Source organism: Papio anubis, chromosome 1 (genome assembly GCF_008728515.1).
Source record: "Papio anubis isolate 15944 chromosome 1, Panubis1.0, whole genome shotgun sequence".
Lineage (NCBI taxonomy): Eukaryota > Metazoa > Chordata > Mammalia > Primates > Cercopithecidae > Papio > Papio anubis.
The window spans coordinates 116,157,695-116,179,215 of record NC_044976.1 but is presented as its reverse complement, the minus strand read 5'-3'; the positions used below and the strand labels follow the sequence as shown (position 1 = coordinate 116,179,215).

General features: G+C 37.6%; 1 protein-coding gene across 8 annotated transcripts in view; it reads left to right on the top strand.

Annotated features, from left to right (window-relative positions):
* Window positions 1–19,818, top strand: part of GDAP2 (ganglioside induced differentiation associated protein 2) — a 62,109-nt gene extending 42,291 nt beyond the window's left edge. For 5 of the 8 annotated variants that reach the window (XM_031652359.1, XM_031652352.1, XM_031652342.1 and 2 more), the window contains 4 exons: window positions 2,503–2,642; window positions 4,554–4,608; window positions 8,272–8,415; window positions 16,098–18,759. In XM_031652359.1, the coding sequence (XP_031508219.1) occupies window positions 2,503–2,642; window positions 4,554–4,608; window positions 8,272–8,415; window positions 16,098–16,145 (387 nt within the window). In that variant the 3' untranslated portion in view covers window positions 16,146–18,759. Of the gene's footprint in view, window positions 1–2,502; window positions 2,643–4,553; window positions 4,609–8,271; window positions 9,703–16,097 lie in introns of those variants that run through there. The other 3 variants (XM_003892481.4, XM_031652357.1, XM_009216543.4) reach the window with 3 other exon arrangements.
* Window positions 19,819–21,521: the final 1,703 nt, after the last annotated feature.

Sequence of the window (21,521 nt, the reverse complement as noted above, 5' to 3'; positions counted from 1 at the left end):
AAAGAAAAATGGAACTGGTAGATAAAAATAAGAAAATATTCAGCGTGATTAGTAGTCCAAAAAAGGTGAATTAAAATGAGGTACCTTAACTCTTAAATAATTATTGTCATCAAAGATGAAACTATAAAAGTGATCACACCCATTGATCTATTAATTCCATTTCTGAAAACTTATACTAAGGAAATAACCCAAAGTATGGAAGTAGCTATAGGCCCTGACATTATTCAAATCAGAATACTCATACAAGGAACAATTGAACCCACAAGATAAATATATAGAGAATCTTAGAATATCAGTTTTGTTAGGAACTGACTTCAAAGGATAATAACCTGAACTGATCAGTAATTATTAACCATAGTAAAAAAAATTGTATACTTAAAAATGCAGAATTACACAGAATTTCAGATAAACCAGTTGGACAAAAGCTGATAATTACTTCTGGCTAAGTCCTCAGACTCTCAGTCACTGTTGTTTGGGTAAAAAAACTGTGAAAGCACTGAACCTGGCATATTATTCGCAGGGTCATTTGTAGCAACAAGTAAAACTTAAAATCCTCACAGATAATTACGGTGCATTCAAATAGGATATTCTGTGACCCTTATAAATTATGGTTATAGAGGCAAGTACTGTAGAGAAGTGTTTAGAATACAATTTAATAGGAGAAACAGTGATACATTAATTTGTATCTACATTGACCTTCACTGGGTTGTTTATTTGTTTGTTTTTAAGCACAGAAACAAGGAAAATAAGGAAAGTGATTTCGTGGTTTGGGGGAGAATTTGTCTTTCACATTTTTTCGTCATATATAGTGATACAGTGATATGGTTATATAGTGAAAAAACTTAAGTTGAATTCAAAGCCAAAAAGGAGTATCCTAATTGCCCTAGGGTAGGGGTTGGAGAATGGACAGAAAGGATGAAGCAGCAATCTGGTAAGAGGAGAAAAGAGAATAATAAAGAATAATAAAAATATGCACATAGCCAGGTGTGGTAGCTCATGCTATAATCCCAGAACTTTGGGAGACTGAGGCAGGCATATTGCTTGAGTCCAGGAGTTCGAGACCAGCCAGGGCACATGGTGAAATCCTATCTGTACGAAAAATACAAAAATTAGCTAGGCATGGTGGGCAATTCCTGTAGTCCCAGCTACTTGGGAGACTGAGGCAGGAGGATCATTTGAGCCCAGGATGCAGAGGTTGCAAGATCTCCAAAACCAAGATCATGCCATTGCACTCCAGCCTGGGTGACAGAGAGCGACCCTGTCTCAAACAAACAAAACACACACACACACACACACACACACACACACACACACACGCGCGGAGGGAATAACTGATGAAAATTATACCATTAGTATGTTTCTATCTGTAATCATTTATGTTCTTAATAATCAGTGTGACATTCATTTTCATAATCAATAATTTGATTAATACCAATAAAGCCATAAATCCTTGCATTTGATTTTGGTGTGTACTTGCCTGGGGTTCTGGATATTCATGATATATCATTTCCTGTAAAATACTGAAATAGATGATGATAATAATAATTGTTACCAAAGCAGGTAATGAATGGAAAGATGCTGTGTTTTCTTAATACCCTTCTCTGTCTGCTCTGGTAGCAGTTAGATCCTAGTCCATGTTAATCCAACCATGTTAATGTCAAGGACTCACCTGAAGAGGAATTGGAAAACAGTTTGTTTTATAGTAATCCCTCAGTTGTTACCTCTTAGCTTTTTCCATGTGAATGTTTACAGCTAAACCACTGGGTCATACTGGCCCTGCCTATATTGTATCTCTGTTTTGCTTTTAGTGTTTCTCTTAAATTCATCATTTTTGTAATGGAATATTTCTGTAAACGATCTGGGTCACATTGAATTTGAATCTTTCAGAGCTCTAGAAATGCTTCCCAACCTATTGCCATCTACTGATTCAACCTGCTCTCAATGTCCTCCTTCAGATTGGCACTAAAGATCTAAAAATACTAGCTCTCAACGTGAATCATGTGAGGCATCACTCATTATATCTTTCTATAGTAATTCTTGGTTATGTGCAGGCCATGAGTCTATTTCTGAGTACAGACTGCAAAGACTTTGATTGAATTCAAGCAGAAACTTCAAAAATTATTAAAAGTATAGAAATTCTACTTCTAATGATTTTGATATTGTTTTCCTAGAGAGGGAAAACCTGATCGTTGATCTAAGAACTTTTTCCAGTATATGAAGAATTGTTTTAGAGGATAGAGACTGATTGTTCTGCTCTATCACTTAGAACAAGACAGAAAGGAATTGTACTGTAGCACTTATGAGAATTATTAAAACACTGGGATGATTCACTTTCCTGGAGATCTTTTTAAAGAGAATGGATACTTATCACTCTGAGTTATCCATCTGTAATGACTAGGGCAAAGAGTAGGTTAATTTTCTGTTTTGTTTTGTTTTTTTCTTGGCCTCTGTGAAATAGACTACTGTTCAAAATGATCTTCACCTTTATTCCCCCTTTTTTAGGCTCTCTTATACTTCATTCATGTGATGGATCACATTGCTGTGAAGGAGTATGTATTAGTGTATTTTCACACACTGACCAGCGAATACAATCATCTGGACTCTGACTTCCTGAAGAAACTCTACGATGTTGTTGATGTCAAGTTAGTTATTTTTGCAAATTATGAAGGGGAAATAGTTTCTTTCTTTTCTAATATTAAGCAGTGGCAAACATTGCTTTGTATTCTGTGAAAGGATATTTCATGTAAGAAAGACTTTTATCACACATAGATTAGATATTTCAATCATAGGAGACCCTCCCTAACTGAAACCTATTTTGCATTAAAGTAAATTCATATGTAAACTTTTTACATTACCAATCTTTGTGTATAAAATAACAAAAATACTACCTTCTATTTATATGATGTATTATACTTATCAAAATACATTTATAAACATTATTTACTTGGATCCTTTAACCCAGGAGTTGGTTAGGAGAGATATTATCTGTATTTGAAAAATGGAAGACATTGACATTCTGCAAAGTGAAGTATGTGCCCAAAGTCTCACAACAGTAAATGCAGAATTTGGACTTGAACCCAGGTTACTGACTTGGAGCTAGAAAATTATTTTCATTAAAGCATATTTCCCTTGAAATGATAATGGAAATTTTTTTTTTTTTGAGACGGAGTGTCACTCTGTCGCCCAGGCTGGAGTGCAGTGGCTGGATCTCAGCTCACTGCAAGCTCCGCCCCCCGGGTTTACGCCATTCTCCTGCCTCAGCCTCCCGAGTAGCTGGGACTACAGGCGCTGGCCACCACGACCGGCTGGTTTTTTGTATTTTTTTAGTAGAGACGGGATATCACCTTGTTAGCCAGGATGGTCTCGATCTCCTGACCTCGTGGTCCACCTGTCTCGGCCTCCCAAAGTGCTGGGATTACAGGCTTGAGCCACCGCACCCGGCCAATAATGGAAATTTTAACCAGAAAATATATGACACCCCACTGTAGCAAAGATGAAATGTAGTGTTTTACATTTTTTCTTATTAACATTTTTTTCTGAATAAAAAGTGGCACTCAACCCTCCTGTTAGCTGTTTTGTTATTTGTAGCATCACAATGTCTGTGTGGATTGCATTGAGAAGCCCATTTTGCAGTTAGGGTACAAAGAAGGCAAGTTACTGTAAATTTCCAGCTATCCTTCTTCTCCCATTAAATCTCATCTTATTTAGGAATATTAAAGCTTTCATTACCCAATAGACACCTTTTTAGCTTTCTCTGAATGTGGATTGTATATATGAAAGGAAGCTTCACTCCACTGTAGTTCTGCTTCTACCGCTAACCAGTTCTTTAATGTGGAACAGGCCTCAGCTGTGAAATAGTTTGTACTATTTCTCTGAAGTCCTTTCCAATTAACCTCACATGACCCGATGTTGATTATTGAACTGTTGAAAAAAGTCTCAGGCACACATAGAGAAGCCAGATGGAATAGTGGATAGGAGTATGATTCTGGAGCGGTATTGCCTGGGTTCAGTTCCTGGCTCTGCCACATGATGGCTGGGTGACTTTGGGAGGGCTAAAATACCCGCAGTAATAGTACTGCGCTCATACAGTTGTTAGGAGAATTTAAGTAGGCCTCTATAATTTCTGGGACACAGCAGATTCTGCTAGTTGTTGTGATATGACCATTGAAACTTTTAGTTTAAATTTTTGCTCTAATTTTAAGTGATTTAGCTGCTGTTTAACTCTGATCCCAGAGATTCTAGCATCATATTAAAAAATGACACACAATAAATTTGTCAAATACAAATGTGCTTAACTTTATCCTACCTATAGGTGGCTCTAGCTCAGCTGACAGAAGCACTTAATATCTCCTATAAAACAGATACTTTAAAAAATGAAATGTTCTCTGGTTTGTTTTTGACTCTCACCTAAAATTCAATCTGTAAATTATAACTGCCTTTATTTTTCTCTGATTATGTTTATATACCTAGGCAAGTAGTTAATAGTCTATGATAGTAGTTGGTTTTAGGCATGAACTTATACTAATTTTTTTGTCATTTTATTTTTGGATCAGGTACAAGAGGAATTTGAAGGCTGTTTATTTTGTTCATCCCACATTTCGTTCAAAGGTACGGTATTTTTCTCTTTGTCTAAATCTAGAATTTATGTGTCCTACATGCCCAGAGTATTAAGATAATAGCTCAGCAACTTAATTGTTGCTGTCACCATTGTGACTGCTAATTTCCTGGTTTCTAAGTGACCTTGAGTTGTGGTCCTGATGTTTTGGTTGTATGTGACTCCAACGCCTTTGTGGGCAACCCTTATAAGCCATTAGCCCATCAGTCCCTGCCTCTTTTCTTGCTCTTTGTTCATCTGGGCCTTGTTTATGCTGTTGTTACAGAATACACTTACCTCCTCTGCCCATGGCTACCTCCTGCTTGACCTTCAGGTCTCAGCTCTACTTTCTATAGAAATCCTTCCCTGACCAATCCTGCAGCTAGTAGCTGTTCTTGCATTGTAACCCCTTTAGATTCTGTAGTCTTATATCATTGTTATGTTTTTATTTTAGTTGCATGTTTAATTTTCTTCCTTGTACATGAGCCAGCAAGATCCATGAGGGCTAGAATATAGCAGTCTTGCTCACAATTATATTCCCACTACCTAAGCCTACATCTTGACTTCATCAAGACATCTAGTCTCTTGGTCTTTTTACTCTTTCTGAAAATATCATCTTGCCTTTATTTTCTTCTCTGTCAAGCTAAAAACTGACATTTCATCACTTCATCCACTCTTGTCAGTCACCCTAAATTAACCTAGGACCTCTTACCCTTTCATCGCACCTGACCATCAAAACCTAAACTTGAAATAATCCATTGTACTGCTTTCTTCACTCATATAAGTCACCAGTAAGGAGCTCTTTATCTTTACCTTCCCACTCCAAACCTACTTGCTAACTGTTCTTATCATTGCCCCCTTTTTCCCTGTCACAAAAATGTGTTCCATCTTAATGAACACATTTCATTAATGTCCTTCTTAACGAAGGACAGCCCCTCTCCCTGTGCTGTGGATCCCGTAGTAATGACATTAGCTTAAGTTTTCTGAGCACTTGCTATCTGCCCATTCCTCCTGTGAATTATCTTGCCTAAGCTTTGCAGTATACCTGTGAAATAGTTAGCAGTAGTTGTCCCACTATACTGGTAAGGAAATTGATGCTTAGAGAGATTAAGGAACCAAGATAACCAACAGTTAGTAGCAAAGGCTAGATTTGAATCTAGGCATTTTTTCCCAGACCATAAACTACAGAGTATATTTCCATTTCCTTAGAAAACTCTCTTCAACGGTTAGCGTCTTTCTCCTCTCCCGCTTTGCTGGATCCAAATTACCAACTTTTAAAAATGCTAAGATCTATTTTTCTCTCCTCTAATTTACAACCAAAATTGTTTAGTATAATCTTTGTTCCATGCTCACCATCTCCATTTCTCATGTACCTTTTAAATTACTCCAGTGTGGTTATCCTGCTGTGCCAGCTGAAGCTTTTCACACCAAAATCATTCATAATTTCTGGGTCACTAAATCTAATAGACACTTTTCTCTCTCTATGTTACCTGCATTCCCTACAGCCTTAAGCACAATTGATCACTTCTTCCTTGACACACTTTGTCTTGGCTTCTTTGAAATTTACCTTGCCTGGTATCTCTGCTACTTCTAGCTGCTGCTTCTCAGTCTCATTTGTCGGCCTCTCTTTCTCTGCTCATCTCTTTTTAGAGACGGTCTCACTCTGTCACCCACACTGGAGTGCAGTGGTATGATTATAGCTCTCTGTAACCTAGAACTCCCGGCGTCAAGGGATCCTCCCACATTGGCCTCCGGAGTAGCTAGGACTGCAGACATGCACCATCATGCCTGGCTGATTTTTTTTATTTTGTATTTTTATAGAGATGGGGTCTTGCTGTGTTGCCAAGGCTGGGCTCACACTTTTGGCCTCAAGTAATCCTCCCACCTTGGCCTCCCAAAGTGCTGGGATTACTGGCATGAGCCACTGCCCCTGGCTTCCTGCTTGCATCCTTTGAGTGTTAGTGTTTCCATGTTTCTCCACCCTCATCTTTAATTCTATACCTTTTTTATTCCCATTTCTTCAGTGACCCTCAAAAATATATGCAATCTTCAAACATATATCTGGGGAGGCAATAAAGCCTAATGTTTAGAACTATGGTTTCAAGATTCAGATGACCTGGGTTCTAATCCCAGCTCTACCAGTTACCAATTTGTCATCTCAGGCAAGTAGTATAATTTCTCTATGCTTTAATTTTATCCCCTATAAAATGGGAATAATAATAGCGCCTATCTTTTAGGGTTATTGAAAGATGAAATGAGTTAATACATGTAAAATACTTAAAACATTACCTGACATATAATAAGTGCTCAGTTAAATGTAAGCTATCATCATCATTTTCATTATTATCATCATCATCATCATCATTATCGTTCTTAGGCTTTGACCTTGGTATTGAACTACTGATTAGATAGCTCTACTTAGGTATCTTATAGGACCCTGAAGTTCAACATTTTTAAACAGAACTCCTCATGTACTCCTCTTCCACCTATTCCCGAACTGCTGTTTGTGTTCTCTGTGTTAGTAAATGGGACTACCGCCTACCCAAGTGCCTAAGCCAGAAACCAGAGAGCCTTTCTGGAGCACTTTCTCTACCTCATCTCCTAGCACATTGCATCAGTTCTGTGTGTTTACAATTGCTCAAATTTATGTCTGTGTCTTTATTCCCACTGCCTCTACATTAGTTCATCCCACTGTCAGCTTTTACTTGAAATGACACAGCAGCCTCCTGATTAATTTTCATGTTGTCCTGCCTCCAATATTGCACTGCTCCAAGGGCCTTCAGGCATGCCTTGTGAACAATTTTCTGATAATGTTGTTATAAGAAGCCTGCACTATTTACTATAATGGTCCTTTTCAAAAAAGTTTGCTGTTTCCTACATACATTACCTTCTTCTGTAAGTAAAATGGGGATAGCAACAGTATCATACCTGCCTCATAGGACTATTGTATATAGTATGTTGATAAACATGGACTAATTTGTGATTGCCAATTTAGATAAACAATAATTTTTAAGTTCAAGCCATTACTAGTTTATGTCAGTATTGTTTGGTATCAAGAATTTTTTATCCTTTTTTGGGGAACCAACAAATTTTGCATACTAGCTTTTAGAGAGGGATTGCATGTTGTCAGGTGAAATGAACAAAGATGACATCACATCTACAAGTGATTTACTTTGATGGACTTCGAGAAAGAAACTCATGCCAAGCATCAGCTGAAAAAGTCCCAAATATTGGCACAAATTTTCTTTTCAGTCTCATTTGAAAAATTCACAGTGTGAGATTTGGAGATAATTAACCATTTTCAGAAGACTGGAACACCAATTATTCTACCAAATAATGCAACGGTTTTGACTACAACCCACAGTAAGAAGCATGTAGTACAGCACTAACACACTGCACGCATGGGAACTTATATACATGTAGTGGAAACAAAAGCTTCATGAAACAAAGCTCATTCTTCTTATAGTCTCTAGTCAGTGTTATCCTTGTTTCTTCTTTTCAATGTTATTAATAATCAAATAAACTGATGATTGCACAACTCAAATTGCACTTTGAAAAACACTAGTTATTTTAAGATTTTGAAATATAGTTTTTATCTACTATAAATTTTCCAAATTGTGTTTATGTTTCTAACTATGACAACTAGCTTAAATTATTTTTTCTCTTCTATTAATCAGGTGTCAACATGGTTTTTTACCACCTTTTCTGTCTCAGGACTGAAGGACAAAATCCACCATGTGGACAGCCTCCACCAGCTGTTTTCTGCCATATCACCAGAACAGATTGACTTTCCTCCTTTTGTCCTTGAATATGATGCCAGGGTAAGAAGTACCAGAAGTTCTCCCTCACCTGGTATGGTATACTAACTGTTCTATAGAGCAGCACTTACGAGCACAACATCCTGTCATTACCGGATATTAATGTAAATTAGTGAATCTTAGTAAACTTGGTAATATCATTTAACATCCTTTCCCCATGATAACGTTAGGAAAAGGGTTTGTCCCAAGAGAGACATTTTCCCCATATGAACATTTCAGTGGGAGATCTCTCTGCTGTGAATTCGGAACCAATTTCATTTGTATTGTAAGTTTTCTACTATATTTAAAACAGATACCTCTACGTAATTTTCTTAAGATTGAATGGCTTTCCATCCACACAGAGCCAGAAGAATTTATTGGTGATCACTTTTAGAATTAATTGTAAATCATGTAGCCTATCTCAGTAGTCTTTACCCTGCCAAAAGTTTCATTTTTCTTAAAGTTTGTATAATGTTTTTAAGAGCATCATCTGATAATATTATTTATAGATGCGTTTATGGATCTGTTACATAAGCACTAGTCAAAGGACTATTCGTGAATTTCATCAATTTATTCTATTGTGTTTATTCATGGTTTCACCTTAGTAATTTTTGGAAAAAAAAAAAAAAGTAACACACTTGGCCAAAAGCTCATCAAGCTCATTGTTTAACTGTTGTTGATTGCATATCTTTATTCATGAACCAGGGGATATATTTGAAAGTTATATTCAGTTTGAAATAAATTATTCTTCCCTAATTATTGTGCAATGTGTATACAGCAAAATAAAAATTCTGCAACACAATTTCTCTCTAACATTTTTCTAACTTTAGCTATAATTTTTTTTCCCTTATGTGCAGAGTAAAGTGTATAATGTGATCTAATGGCTAATAAAATTTCATGTTTGACTGTTATACAGAGAGGATTTGTAATTGGAGCAGCTGGATCATAGATACAAAAATTGTTGAATACAGGGAAGGGAAAATAGTACATTAGTTTGTATTTACTGCAGGTTGCTGGAGTAGAAAATGATCTTAGTGTTTTTTCTTTGAACTCTACATCACTCATCTTAATGCTTAAAAAATGGGTAGCAGAAAATGTGAAAGACACTAAGAAACATTCTTATACTTAAAATTTCGAATGACAATTCATAGCTAGTATCTGGATTTATCATTTATTTTCTGGGATAGAAACATACAAGTTGGGTGTTGATTAGAAAACCTAAAGGACTGTATTTTAAGCCAAAGCATTTTTTATATACTTACGGGCCTATAAAGCAGGCTTTCATTAAATATTAAATATAGCTTCACCACACTCAAGCTTGGTTTTGTTTTTTGTTTTGTTTGGTTGTGTATTTTAGCTGTTATATTTTTATATAAATACAAGCATAATAATGTAATTAATCAAAATTAAGTAGACTAACTTACAATCTAACACTTGGCTCATTGGATTGCTCTCTGTACCTATGCTAGAGCTTTCTAAAATTGAGATGTTAGATCAAAGAGAGGCATAAAAATGGGGAAGAAGCAAAAGACGGTTTCTTAGTCCATTTCTTTGTTGCTATAAGGGAGTACCTGAGGCTAAGTATAAAGAACAGATTTATTTGGTTCATGGTTCTGCAGGCTGTATGAGAAGAAGGGCACCAGCATCTGCTTCTGGTGAGGGACTCAGGCTGCTTCCACTCATAGCAGAAGTATAAGGGGAGCCAGTGTGCACAGAGGTCACATGGTGGGAAGGGAAACAAGAGAGAGGGAAGGGAGGTGTCAGGCTCTTTTTAACAACCAGCTTTCACAGGAACTAATAGAGCAAGGACTTACTTATTACCACAAGGTCAGCACCAAGCCATTTATGAGAGATCCACCCCACACCATGACTCAAACACCTGGCATTAGACCCCACCTCCAACACTGGGGATCAAATTTTAACATGAGGTTTAGAGGGTCAAATATCCAAAATGTAGCATTTCGCCCCTAGCCACCCAAACCTCATGTTCTTCACACATGCAAAATATAATCATTCCATCCCAGCAGTCCCCAATAGTCTTAACTTATTCCAGCACCAACTCAGAAATCCAGTCTCATCTGAGACTCAAGGCAAGTTCCTCACAGCTGTAAATCTGTAAAATCAAAATCAAGTTATTTGCTTCCAAGATATAATGATTGTACAGGCATTGAGTAAACATTCCCATTCCAAAAGGGTGGAATAAGAGGAAAAGGCCAAAAGAAAGGGGTAACTGGCCCCTTGTAAGTCCAAAACCTATCAGGGCAGACATTAAATCTTAAATCTCCAAAATAATCTCCTTTGGCTTCATGTTCTGCATACCAGGCACACTGGTACAAAGGGTGGGCTCCCAAGGCCTTGGGCACCCCTACCCCCATGGCTTTGCCAGTTGCCACCCACATGTCTTGCTCTCACAGGTTGAAGCTGAATGCCAGAGGTTTTTCCAGGATGATTCTGGGGTCTGGACGGGAGCAACACAACCCCACAGCTCCACTAGGCAGTGCCCCAGTGAGGACTACCTGGAGGTGCTCCACCACTGGAGCAGACTTCTGCCTGAGAACCCAGGCTTTCTGATATATTCTCTGAAATCTAGTTACAAGCTGCCAAGCCTCCACCACTCTTGCATGCTGCATGCAGACTTAACACCACATGGAAGCCACCAAAGCTTACAGCTTGCACCCTCCAGAGCTGTTGCCCGAGCAGTACCTGGGATCCTTTGAGCCATCGCTGGAACCAGAAGGGGCTGGGATGCAGAGAGCAGCATCCTGAAGTGTTAAAGCCTTGTCCCTCCCAAACCATTCTGTCTTCCTAGTCCTCTGGGCCTGTGATGTGAGGAGCTACCTCAAAGATTTATCCTTGCTAATCTCTCTAGCAAGTGGTTGCTCCACAGCATCCTTAGATTCCTCTCTTGAAAATGTTCTTTCCTTCTCTACCACATGCCTAGGCTGAGAGTTTCTAAAATTTTATGTTCGGCATCCTTTTTTTTTTTTTTTGAGACGGAGTCTCGCTCTGTCGCCCAGGCTGGAGTGCAGTGGTTAGATCTCAGCTCACTGCAAGCTCCACCTCCTGGGTTTACGCCATTCCCTTGCCTCAGCCTCCCGAGTAGCTGGGACTACAGGCGCCCGCCACCTCGCCCAGCTAGTTTTTTTTGTATTTTTTAGTAGAGATGGGGTTTCACCGTATTAGCCAGGATGGTCTTGATCTCCTGACCTCATGATCCGCCCATCTCGGCCTCCCAAAGTGCTGGGATTACAGGCTTGAGCCACCGCGCCCGGCCTTCTGCATCCTTTTAATTATAAATTCCAACTTTATGTCATTTCTTTGCTCTCATATCTGATTATAAGCTGTTAAAAGCAGCCACACCACTTCTTGAATGCTTTACTGCTTAGAAATTTCTTCCACCAGATGCCATAGGGTACCAGTATTGTTTGTCCTTCCATAAAACTCTAGGGGATGGACACAGTGCGGCCAAGTTCTTTGCTAGGGTGTAACAAGGATGACCTTTGCTCTAATTCTTAAGTTCCCCATTTCCATCTGAGACCTTATCAGCGTGGCCTTTACTGACTGTATTTCTATCAGCATTTTGGTCACAACAACTTAACCAATCTCTAAGAAGTTTCAAACTTTCCCTAAGTCTTTCTGTCATCTTCTGTTCCTTGCAAACTCTTTCAGCCTCTGCCCATTACCCGGTTCCAAAGCTGCTTCCATATTTTCAGGTCTCTTTATAGCAACACCCCACCCCTCAGTACCAATTTTCTGTTTTCATCCATTTTTATGTTGCCATAAAGGAATACCTGAGGCAGAGGTTTATTTGGGTCACATTTCTGCAGGCTGTACAAGAAGCATGACACCAGCATCTACTTCAGGTGAGGGACTCAGGCTGCTTCCACTCATGGTCGAAGGGTAAGGGGAGCCGGTGGGTGTAGAGATCACATGGCAAAAGAGAAAGCAAGAGAGAGAAGGAAGGGGCATGCCAGTCCCTTTTTAACAACAAGCTTTCATAGGAACTAACAGAGTCAGAACTTACTACCACAAGGACAGCACCAAGACATTTATGAGGGATCTGCCCCATGACCCAAACACCTCCCACTAGGCCCTACCTCCCGCATGGGGATCACATTTCAACATGAGGTTTGGAAGGTCGGATATTCAAACTATAGCAGAAGATATCAGGAGATGATGTGGAAGGGGCAGGCAGAGAGCACATCACTGAATACAGTAACTTTACATATTAGTGCTGCAGGTCTTTGGCTTTGTAGTCCGGGAAGAGTGTTCTGCAAGGGAGAATTGCCATTGCATTGCTGTTTAGACAATGACTATAGAAACAGTATAGAGAATGACTAGAGGGGGAAGGGTAAGTCCATGGGGGAAAAGATGAGATTCTATTAGTAAAGCCTGGAGGAGAAACGAGACTATATTGTTAGGGCAGTAATAGTGATAATGGCAGAGATTTGAAGATTTTAGAGAGATTTAGAAATAGACATTTTAGGAAATAAAATTCACAGCATTTGGTGACTGAGTAGCCGCTAAGGATGAAGCAGAAAGTAAGTTTCTGCTTTGGGAGACTTGGTGGATGGTGTTGCTCTCACCACAGAGAAGCAATTTGGAGGAAAAAGATTGAAAGATTGGGGGGGGCGGGACAGGTACTGTGTTCAGTTTGTGACATAATAAGTTTGAGCCCGTCAGACATTGAAATGGAGATACCAGTAGGTAGCTGCATGTTACTTTGTAAGGAAACATTTTCCTTTGTTAGGAAAAATTAAAAGTATGATCAGAGAAAAGAAATGAGTATAGAGTTGGTTAATTTCATTATCATGTTCAAATTGTGCCTTGCATATAGAAGGTTCTTTATTTGGTTAAGGAGTGAAGTGATTAGTATCTGTTTAAAAAAAAAAATAGAAACCCATTTCAGTGGGCTTCTATTTTTCTGGGATTTCTGTGACTTGGAATAGCAACATAAATTTTATAGGATTAAAAGGGACCTTTGAAGGCAATCAGAAGCTATTGTTTAATCTATCTAGGTAACAGTGATACTGAGACCATTTCAGAAAGAGAGTTAGTTGGCATTCTTAAAAAAACACACAGCAGAGAATACACAGTTTTTCCTGGCAACAATTCTTTAAATTTCTATGATTGTTTCCAGAAATAGAAAAAATATTTGATTGCTCAGCAGTCTCTTGCCCAGTGTGAAATTAATAATGGAAATTCTATTTCATGGCATTAAGTATTGAACTTGCTCTTCTTAGTTTGTCATAATTTAATGTAGATGTGAGAAACTTAGAAAAAAAGTGGTAATAGAATAGAGAACTCTTAAAGACAGTGAACTTTTCAGATGAAACTCAGAATAGATTCATCTCTTCAGGGCATGTTTCTGTAAGTGTAGCTTCCATGCATATTGAAGATAAAGGATTTGGTTAATGAAACATTTTTATTGGGATTTCTTTTTTATATAAAAGTATTTTTTTTTTAGTTTTTTAAGTTCTGAGGTACATGTATAGGATGTGCAGGTTTGTTACATAGGTAAACATGTGCCATGGTGGTTTGCTGTGCCTATCAACCTTACCACTCAGGCATGTCACCTGGGTATTAAGCCCAACAAGCATTAGCTTGTTTCCCTAATTCTCTCCCCCTCCCCCCACCTCAACAGGCCCCAGTAAGTGTTCCGCTCCCTGTGTCCATGTGTTCTCATTGTTCAGCTCCTACTTACAAGTGAGAACATGTGGTGTTTGGGTTTCTGTTCCTGCATTAGTTTGTTGAGAATAATGGCTTCCAGCTTCATCTATGTCTCTGCAAAGGACATGATCTCATTCCTTTTTATGGCTGCATAGTATTCCATGGCGTATATGTACCACATTTTCTTTATCTGGTTTATCATTGATGGGCATTTGGGTTGATTCCATGTCTTTGCTATTGGGAATAGTACTGCAGTAAACATACACGTGCATGTATCTTTATAATAGGATGATTTATATTCCTTTGAGTATATACCCAGTAATGGGATTGCTGGGCGAAATGATATTTCTGGTTCTAAATCTTTGAGGAATCACCACACTGTCCTCCACAATGGTTGAACTAATTTACATTCCCACCAACAGTGTAAAAGTGTTCCTATTTCTCCACAGCCTCACCAGCATTTGTTGTTTCTTGACTTTTTAGTAATTGCCATTCTGACTGGCATAAGATGGTATCTCATTGTGGTTTTGATTTGCATTTCTCTAATGATCAGTGATGTTGAGCTGTTTTTTTTAAATGTTCATTGCCACATATATGTCTTTTTTTGAGAAGTTTCTGTTCATATCTTTTGCCCACTTTTTAATGGGGTTGTTTTTTTTCTTATAAATTTACATAAGTTCCTTGTAGATTCTGGATATTAGCCCTTTGTCAGATAGATAGATTGCAGAAAATTTCTCCCATTCTGTAGATTGTCTGTTCACTCTGATGATAATTTTGCTGTGCAGAAGCTCTTTAGTTTAGTTAGATCCGATTTTTCAATTTTAAAAAAGGTTTTGTTAAAGTTTTTCAAGTTTTTAGAAATGTAGCCTATCCTAGGATTTGTTTCTACCTATTTTTTTTTTTTTAATTTTGTTAATACATGGTTAGGTTTATAATTGGAAGGTAAGTTTTCCTAGATGTCTTGTTATCCTGGTTATGGCCCAAGATCAAGTCTTGCTCCAAAGCATTTGTGCTAAAGAATGGCAGAGTACCTGATTTATTTAGTCTCAAACAATTTCACTGCCTACTATGTTCAAGACCTGGTAGGTTTAATGCTCTATAATAGCTATAATGTAAATGTACCATGAAGAAATGCTATTTCCTTCTACTTACTCTTCATTTCAAGCTATTGTCTTATACTAGCGCTAAGCACTATCTGTTTGTGATTTGCTGAAAAACAAATTATTTGTCAAAGAAATACTTTCCTTAAAAATGAGAAACCAGTCTTAAGTCTCATAAATCTAATTGAGGATCCTTCTATCATGAACCTGTCTTGATTTTTATTGAGATTAGCCAAAATAAGGGCCAAAAAATCCCCCCTTACACTAATTTGTTGCCCTTACATTGACATTAAAGGTTTGGCATTTAATTCTCCATCTTGATCTTGAACTAAATTTCCTGAGAACTGTAATGGTTACAAGCCTTGCCACTCAAGCATGTCATGAAGACTCACTTCTGCCAAAATAGTTATAGCTATTAAATTCCTCTGTGATAGCTTCTTTGTTTTCATAACTCTAAATTAAGATTTGGCACACAGTAAGACAACACAGTCTAACAAAAAAGAATCTGGATGTTAGATTCAAATAGATTTGAATTTACATTCAGGCTGTGCTGGTTACTAACTAGGTAACTTTAGGTAAATTATGCAATCTGTGTGATCCTCACTTTCCTCTTCTGTAAAGTGAGGATGTTACCTACTTCATGGCATTACGTGAAGATTTAAAGGGATGACTAAAAGCGCCTATAAATTGTCTGGCATATAAAATATTCAATAAGTGGTATTATTCTTTAAAAATATTATGATTCTATTGCCTTTGCCTACCTTATACTCTGAGTGATACTAGTTGAACTACCTAATGGGTGAGGGCCTGCTTAGTGCCAGACATGTGCTAGACATTTTATATCACTACCTCAATGACTGTAAATCCCTTTTTTTCACACTTCCAGTTAAATTGCTTCTGTTACTTAAATGTTCTTGTGCTTTTTTCTTTCCACAGGAAAACGGGCCTTACTATACATCATATCCCCCATCACCAGATTTGTGACCTGCCATCTTTCAGTGCTTCTTGGTTCCCAGGATGCCACTTCCTCCACGAATAGCTACCTGTTGAAGTGATACTCATTTTTGCTGTACAGATCCAGAGAGCCTTTTGTCCCCACCTCTCTGGTATTTTTTTATTGACTGTATATTTTCGGGCACATAAGCAATCTAAAAATGGTAGGCCATTATGAACTGCACACATTTTAAATTTGTATATTTATATCAAATGGAAATGTTCATTTTTAGATTGTTAATAGAAATTGGGGAGCAACTTTTGAGTATCTTTAGTTTGCTGAAGGACACCGAATTCTCCATTAGATAAACCACCAAGACTGTTCACGTCATCTCTCTAACATTGCACGCTTCCTTTGTGTACTTAAGTGATTCTCGAAATACACAGAACCAATGTATGCTAACCAGATGCATTGTTTGCTTCAGATCCATGGTGTTAATACCATGTATGTTTTATAAAGATAATTCGGCTATGTTGAAAGAGAATTATCTGGGACCAAGAATGTGGAAATGTATCTGACAAAAACATCAAAATCATTAGCAAAATATAGGACTTAGAATGTTAATGCACAAGTTAAGACTAAAGTTTAAGGACTAAGGTTCCTTGGATTATATGATTTGTTAAGATTGCCACAGTTCTGATCTCAGCAGTGTGGGGAAACAAGAAGACTGTATCCTCAGCCTTTTTCCTATAATCATGGATGATTTGGTCTTATTCACAAGGACTGCACATATTAGTACTCTTAAGAACATCTTCCAAGACTCCAGCAGTGAGCATTTAGAGAGTGTGTTGTCTTCCAGAGTCATGATTGATTTTGTTTAGCTATCAGGTCTACTACCTCTAAGGACATTTCATAGCAGCATCTTTTGAGTTGCCTGCATCAGTGTGGAGGAAGTGTGTCACAGTGAATAAATCCAGGGGGCTGATAATTGGCAAAAGACCACTTATACCACTCAGGCTCTATTTGTGCCTTAGCTTGCTTATGAATAAGAATTATAATTATGCTGCCTACCTCACAGAGGTATCATGAAGATAGCATTTAGAAAGGGCTTTGTTGTGGTGGGGTATCTTCAGTTCGTTTTTAAATGGGAATAAATATATATGAGGGAATGCTACGCAGCACTCCTCTTGTCCTTGATACCATTTGAGTGATTTTTCTTTTTGTGGGACAAGACCTGTAGTCTAAAATGCCAACCCTGATGACCTCCTTCCTCTTTTGTCCAGAATCTCTTCTGGCCTGCTCATCCCCCGATGCTATACTTCAATGAGAGGCATCTGTTGGCCATTTTAAACATTTCTTCTTGAATTAAGGTCAAACCATTATTATTCCCATCTGGGTAGCTTTGTACTTTTTTTTGATACCTGCAGCCACTTCCCAATGGCCCCATCTTCCTCAACCTATCACATAAATTGGCAGTTCAGAGAAAAAAAAAAAAAAAAAAAAAAAAAACAGAACCTTTCTGTTCTATCATGTGCTCCAGATCAGTACTTCCAAGAGTCCCATTCTTTTCTGCCCAAACTAGTTCTTCATTGGAGATCAAAGAAACATATTCTCTTCATTTATGATAGAGAAATCTCCCTGTAGTTGCATTAAATTCATCCTGTATTTTCCCATATAAACAAGAAGGGACTTTACATTTTTTAGATAAAGGTTCTTATCTTTTGCATGTATTGAAAACATATTCTTTGTGTCAGACTTCAAAATTACTCGATCCTTATATATACATCTATGTTAAGGTCCTCTCTTATGTCCCCTAGGTCATTGCATCCAGGCAGCCAGTCAGATGTCAGATGTTAAGCTTTCTCTCAAATAGTACTTTTTTTTAACCCCTTGGGCCCTGTACCTTAAAAGTCTGAAACTTTAACTTCATCTTCTACAGTCAATTGTGAGATCATATTTGAGGTATCTTCTTCACAAGGAGCAGCTATGAAAGTCTGCCAACTTTTCCTTATTAAAGGGGAACTTGGCTACCTCAAGAATCTGGCCCAAACCATTTTCTGTATAGATAATAGAGGCCATAAGCTACTTTGCCAATTTGAAAGGAAGCAAATTTATATATACAATTTCTTACAGGCAGTAGTAATTTTGAAAGGATGTTCCTTTGCTATATTCATACCAGTATATTAATGTTTAGTAACACAAGCAGGATTCTACATATGCTGAGATTTTAGTACAATTGATGTCTTAAGGTTTAAAGGTGGTACAGAACTATATACATATCAACTGTGTTTTATGATTCAATAATGTCTAAAGAAAGATAAGGACCACTTTTCTCACTGAAACTAAATTTGATGCTTTTACAGATGTCTATGGTGTTATAGAATGAAGTTGCTTCAAAGTATCAAATCCTAGAGGAGAAACATTTTGACATTGAAATAATTAAGCAACATTTGGTATGCCAGTCTGCCTTTATGAAAAGGTTTAGCCTGAATAATACATGCCATTTTCAAGGACATATTAGAAGATAAAGGGGAGAGTGGAGATGACCACCAGCGTCTGACGTTAATTCAAAGCATCGCCAAGTCTTTAATTTAATTAAACCTTGGTCATGCTAAATGCTAATTGAATTGTTGAAGACACAAATTATAAAATTTTTATTAATCATGCAAGGCCTAATATGATTTTTAAAACAAGTACACTTCTTGTTTCCACAGGTATTTGGGTTCTTAATTCATCTATATCCAAGTTTCTTGATAGTGAAAATTACCTCTTAAAAAAAATTCAACATTTATTAGACCCGTGAGGGCAAATGGTACATATTTTAAAGATTTTTTTCCTTTAATATATATTACATATCATTGGTGGATGCTTTATATTTCTTTTTTCTTTTTCTTTTCTTTTTTTTTTTTTGTTTTTTTTTTTTTTTTAGAGACAGAGTCTTGCTCTGTCACCTAGGCTGGAGTGCAATGGTGTGATCTCGGCTCACTGCAGCCTCTGCCTCCCAGGTTTAAGCAGTTCTGCCTCAGCCTCCCTAGTAGCTGGGACTACAGGTTTGTGTCACCATGCCTGGCTAATTTTTTGTATTTTTTTTTTTTTCCAGTAGAGACAGGGTTTCACCATGTTGGCCAGACTGGTCTCAAACTCCTGACCTCAAGTGATCCACCCACCTTGGCCTCCCAAAGTGTTGGGTTTACCAGTATGAGCCACCATGCCCATCCTATATTTCCTTTTCCAAAGGAATACATCTGCAGTATTTTGAGAGTAGTTAGCAGAGGATTTTTAGAGTATTTTTAGTAGGAAAAATAAATGTCGAGTTTTTATCAAATTTCTGAAATTGAAAAGAAAATATCACTTCTTTCTAAAGAGGGATAAGTATAGTCACTCCAGTAGAAAAATATGGCTTGCCTATTTTCTTCCTCTTTTCTGTTTACTTGGATGTTGTTTAATGATTTCAAACTGTAGGTTTAGTCTTGTCTTTATAACAGTTAATGGAGAAGTGATAAAATTAAGTATTCAGCATAAACTAAAGATCACTCTTTGTATTTCCTATGATACATTGACTGTATGTATATATAGAGAGTTTAAATTGCTTAATATATGAGCAGAAATGATTAGAATTTGAAGTACTTGATAGAGGAGAGTTATATGGTTCTGGTGGCAGTGGATTGATTGAATTAAGGACCAAAAGAACTACAAGATAATATAAAAACACCTTGAAAACTGGAGTGAGTTAGGTTGTTTTTTTTTTTTTTAAGGGCCTTACTATACCTTTTTTTTTTTTTTTTTTTTTGTCGCCCAGGCTGTAGTGCAATGGCATGATCTCAGCTCACTGTAATCTCTGTCTCCTGGGTTCAAGCGATTCTCCTGTCTCAGCCTCCCCAGAAAGTGAGATTACAGGCATGCACCACCACACCCAGCTAATTTTTGTATTTTTAGTAGAGACAGGGTTTCACCGTGTTGGCCGGGCTGCTCTCGAATTCATCTGCCCACCTCGGCCTCCCAAAGTGCCGGATTACAGGCATAAGCCACCGTGCCTGGCCAGGTTTCTGATTATAGTTTTCTTAAGTTGTAATCATCACAATTAACATGTGCTAGAGTGTTTTCACTGTGCTGGCACTAATACTTCTTGGCATATAATTAACTCTTGTTTTACAATTGCCTGAGACCATGAAGAATGAAGGAGGGCTTTACCTTACCTTAGTCATTTTGAGTGAATACCGTAAACTAGGTGGCATGACAACATACATTCATTTCTCACAGTTGGAGGCTGAGAAACCCCAAGATCAAGGTGCCATCCAGTGCAATTCCTGATGAAGGCCTTCTTCTGGTTTGTGGATGACCTGCTTCTTGCTATATTCTCACTTGGCAGAGAGAGAGAGAGACATCGTTACTTTCCTGTCTCTTCTTGTAAGGCCACTAATCCCATTCGTGAGGGCTCCACCCTCATGACATGATTAGCACCCAGAGGCCCCACCTCCATATGCCATCATTTTGTATGTTAGAGTTTCAACATATGAATTTGCAGGCGAGAGAGAACATAAGCATTGAGTTCATAACATACCTATAATCTAGGTCATATCATAAACCCAGAGATGATAAGGATTGCCTGGTAGGCCTAACCCTATATACATATACATACATGCACACACACATATATGCATAATCTGCCTTGCTTTACATTGTTTGAGTCTGACTTCTGTGGTCCATATGTAAAGAACATAGAGCAATCAATAAACTAGTTCAAGCTTTGAGTCTTACTGAACTAGTCCTTAAACAGATGGTATCAAGATCATTTTAGATATTAGTGCCTCTCTTGTTTATTAGTTATTATTTTTTACACTTTCAAGAAGAGCATCTTTGAATCTTTTCAAGTACAGTATGCCTTAAGTGTATAGGACCACTGAGTTCAGGAAGAAAAGCATAGGTATTCTCTAGGTGAATTACACTAACAAAATCACAACTGCAGAATGTGATCTGATACTTTTGTTAGACAGTAAAGCTAATACATTTTGTATACAGTCACCATTTTTTTGATAATGTGTTTGGTTACTGTAAGCACACAGTCATCACAGACTGAGACAGGACTTTGTTAGACCAGATCTTGTGAGCTAAATATTTAAGAGCTTAACATATATAAATGATTTTAAATGCTGTTGGGTGAAGGAAACCTAAAAATGCTTAAATTGGCAGATCTTACAATTTGCTTACTGAAAATTCAGAAAGCTTTTATGAAAACTTTGCGTTTTAAACTTTTTTTCTCATTCTGAATTAGAAGTTAGATCCCTTTTAAAGAGGGTCTCACTTTATACAAATATAGCCTATGAAGAACCAATAGTGAAATAATAGTGTTTATATCGAACCCCAGGAAGAGACATTATTTTTTGACCATTTACCTCAGGTCTTTCTCTAATTACCAAAGTTAACCT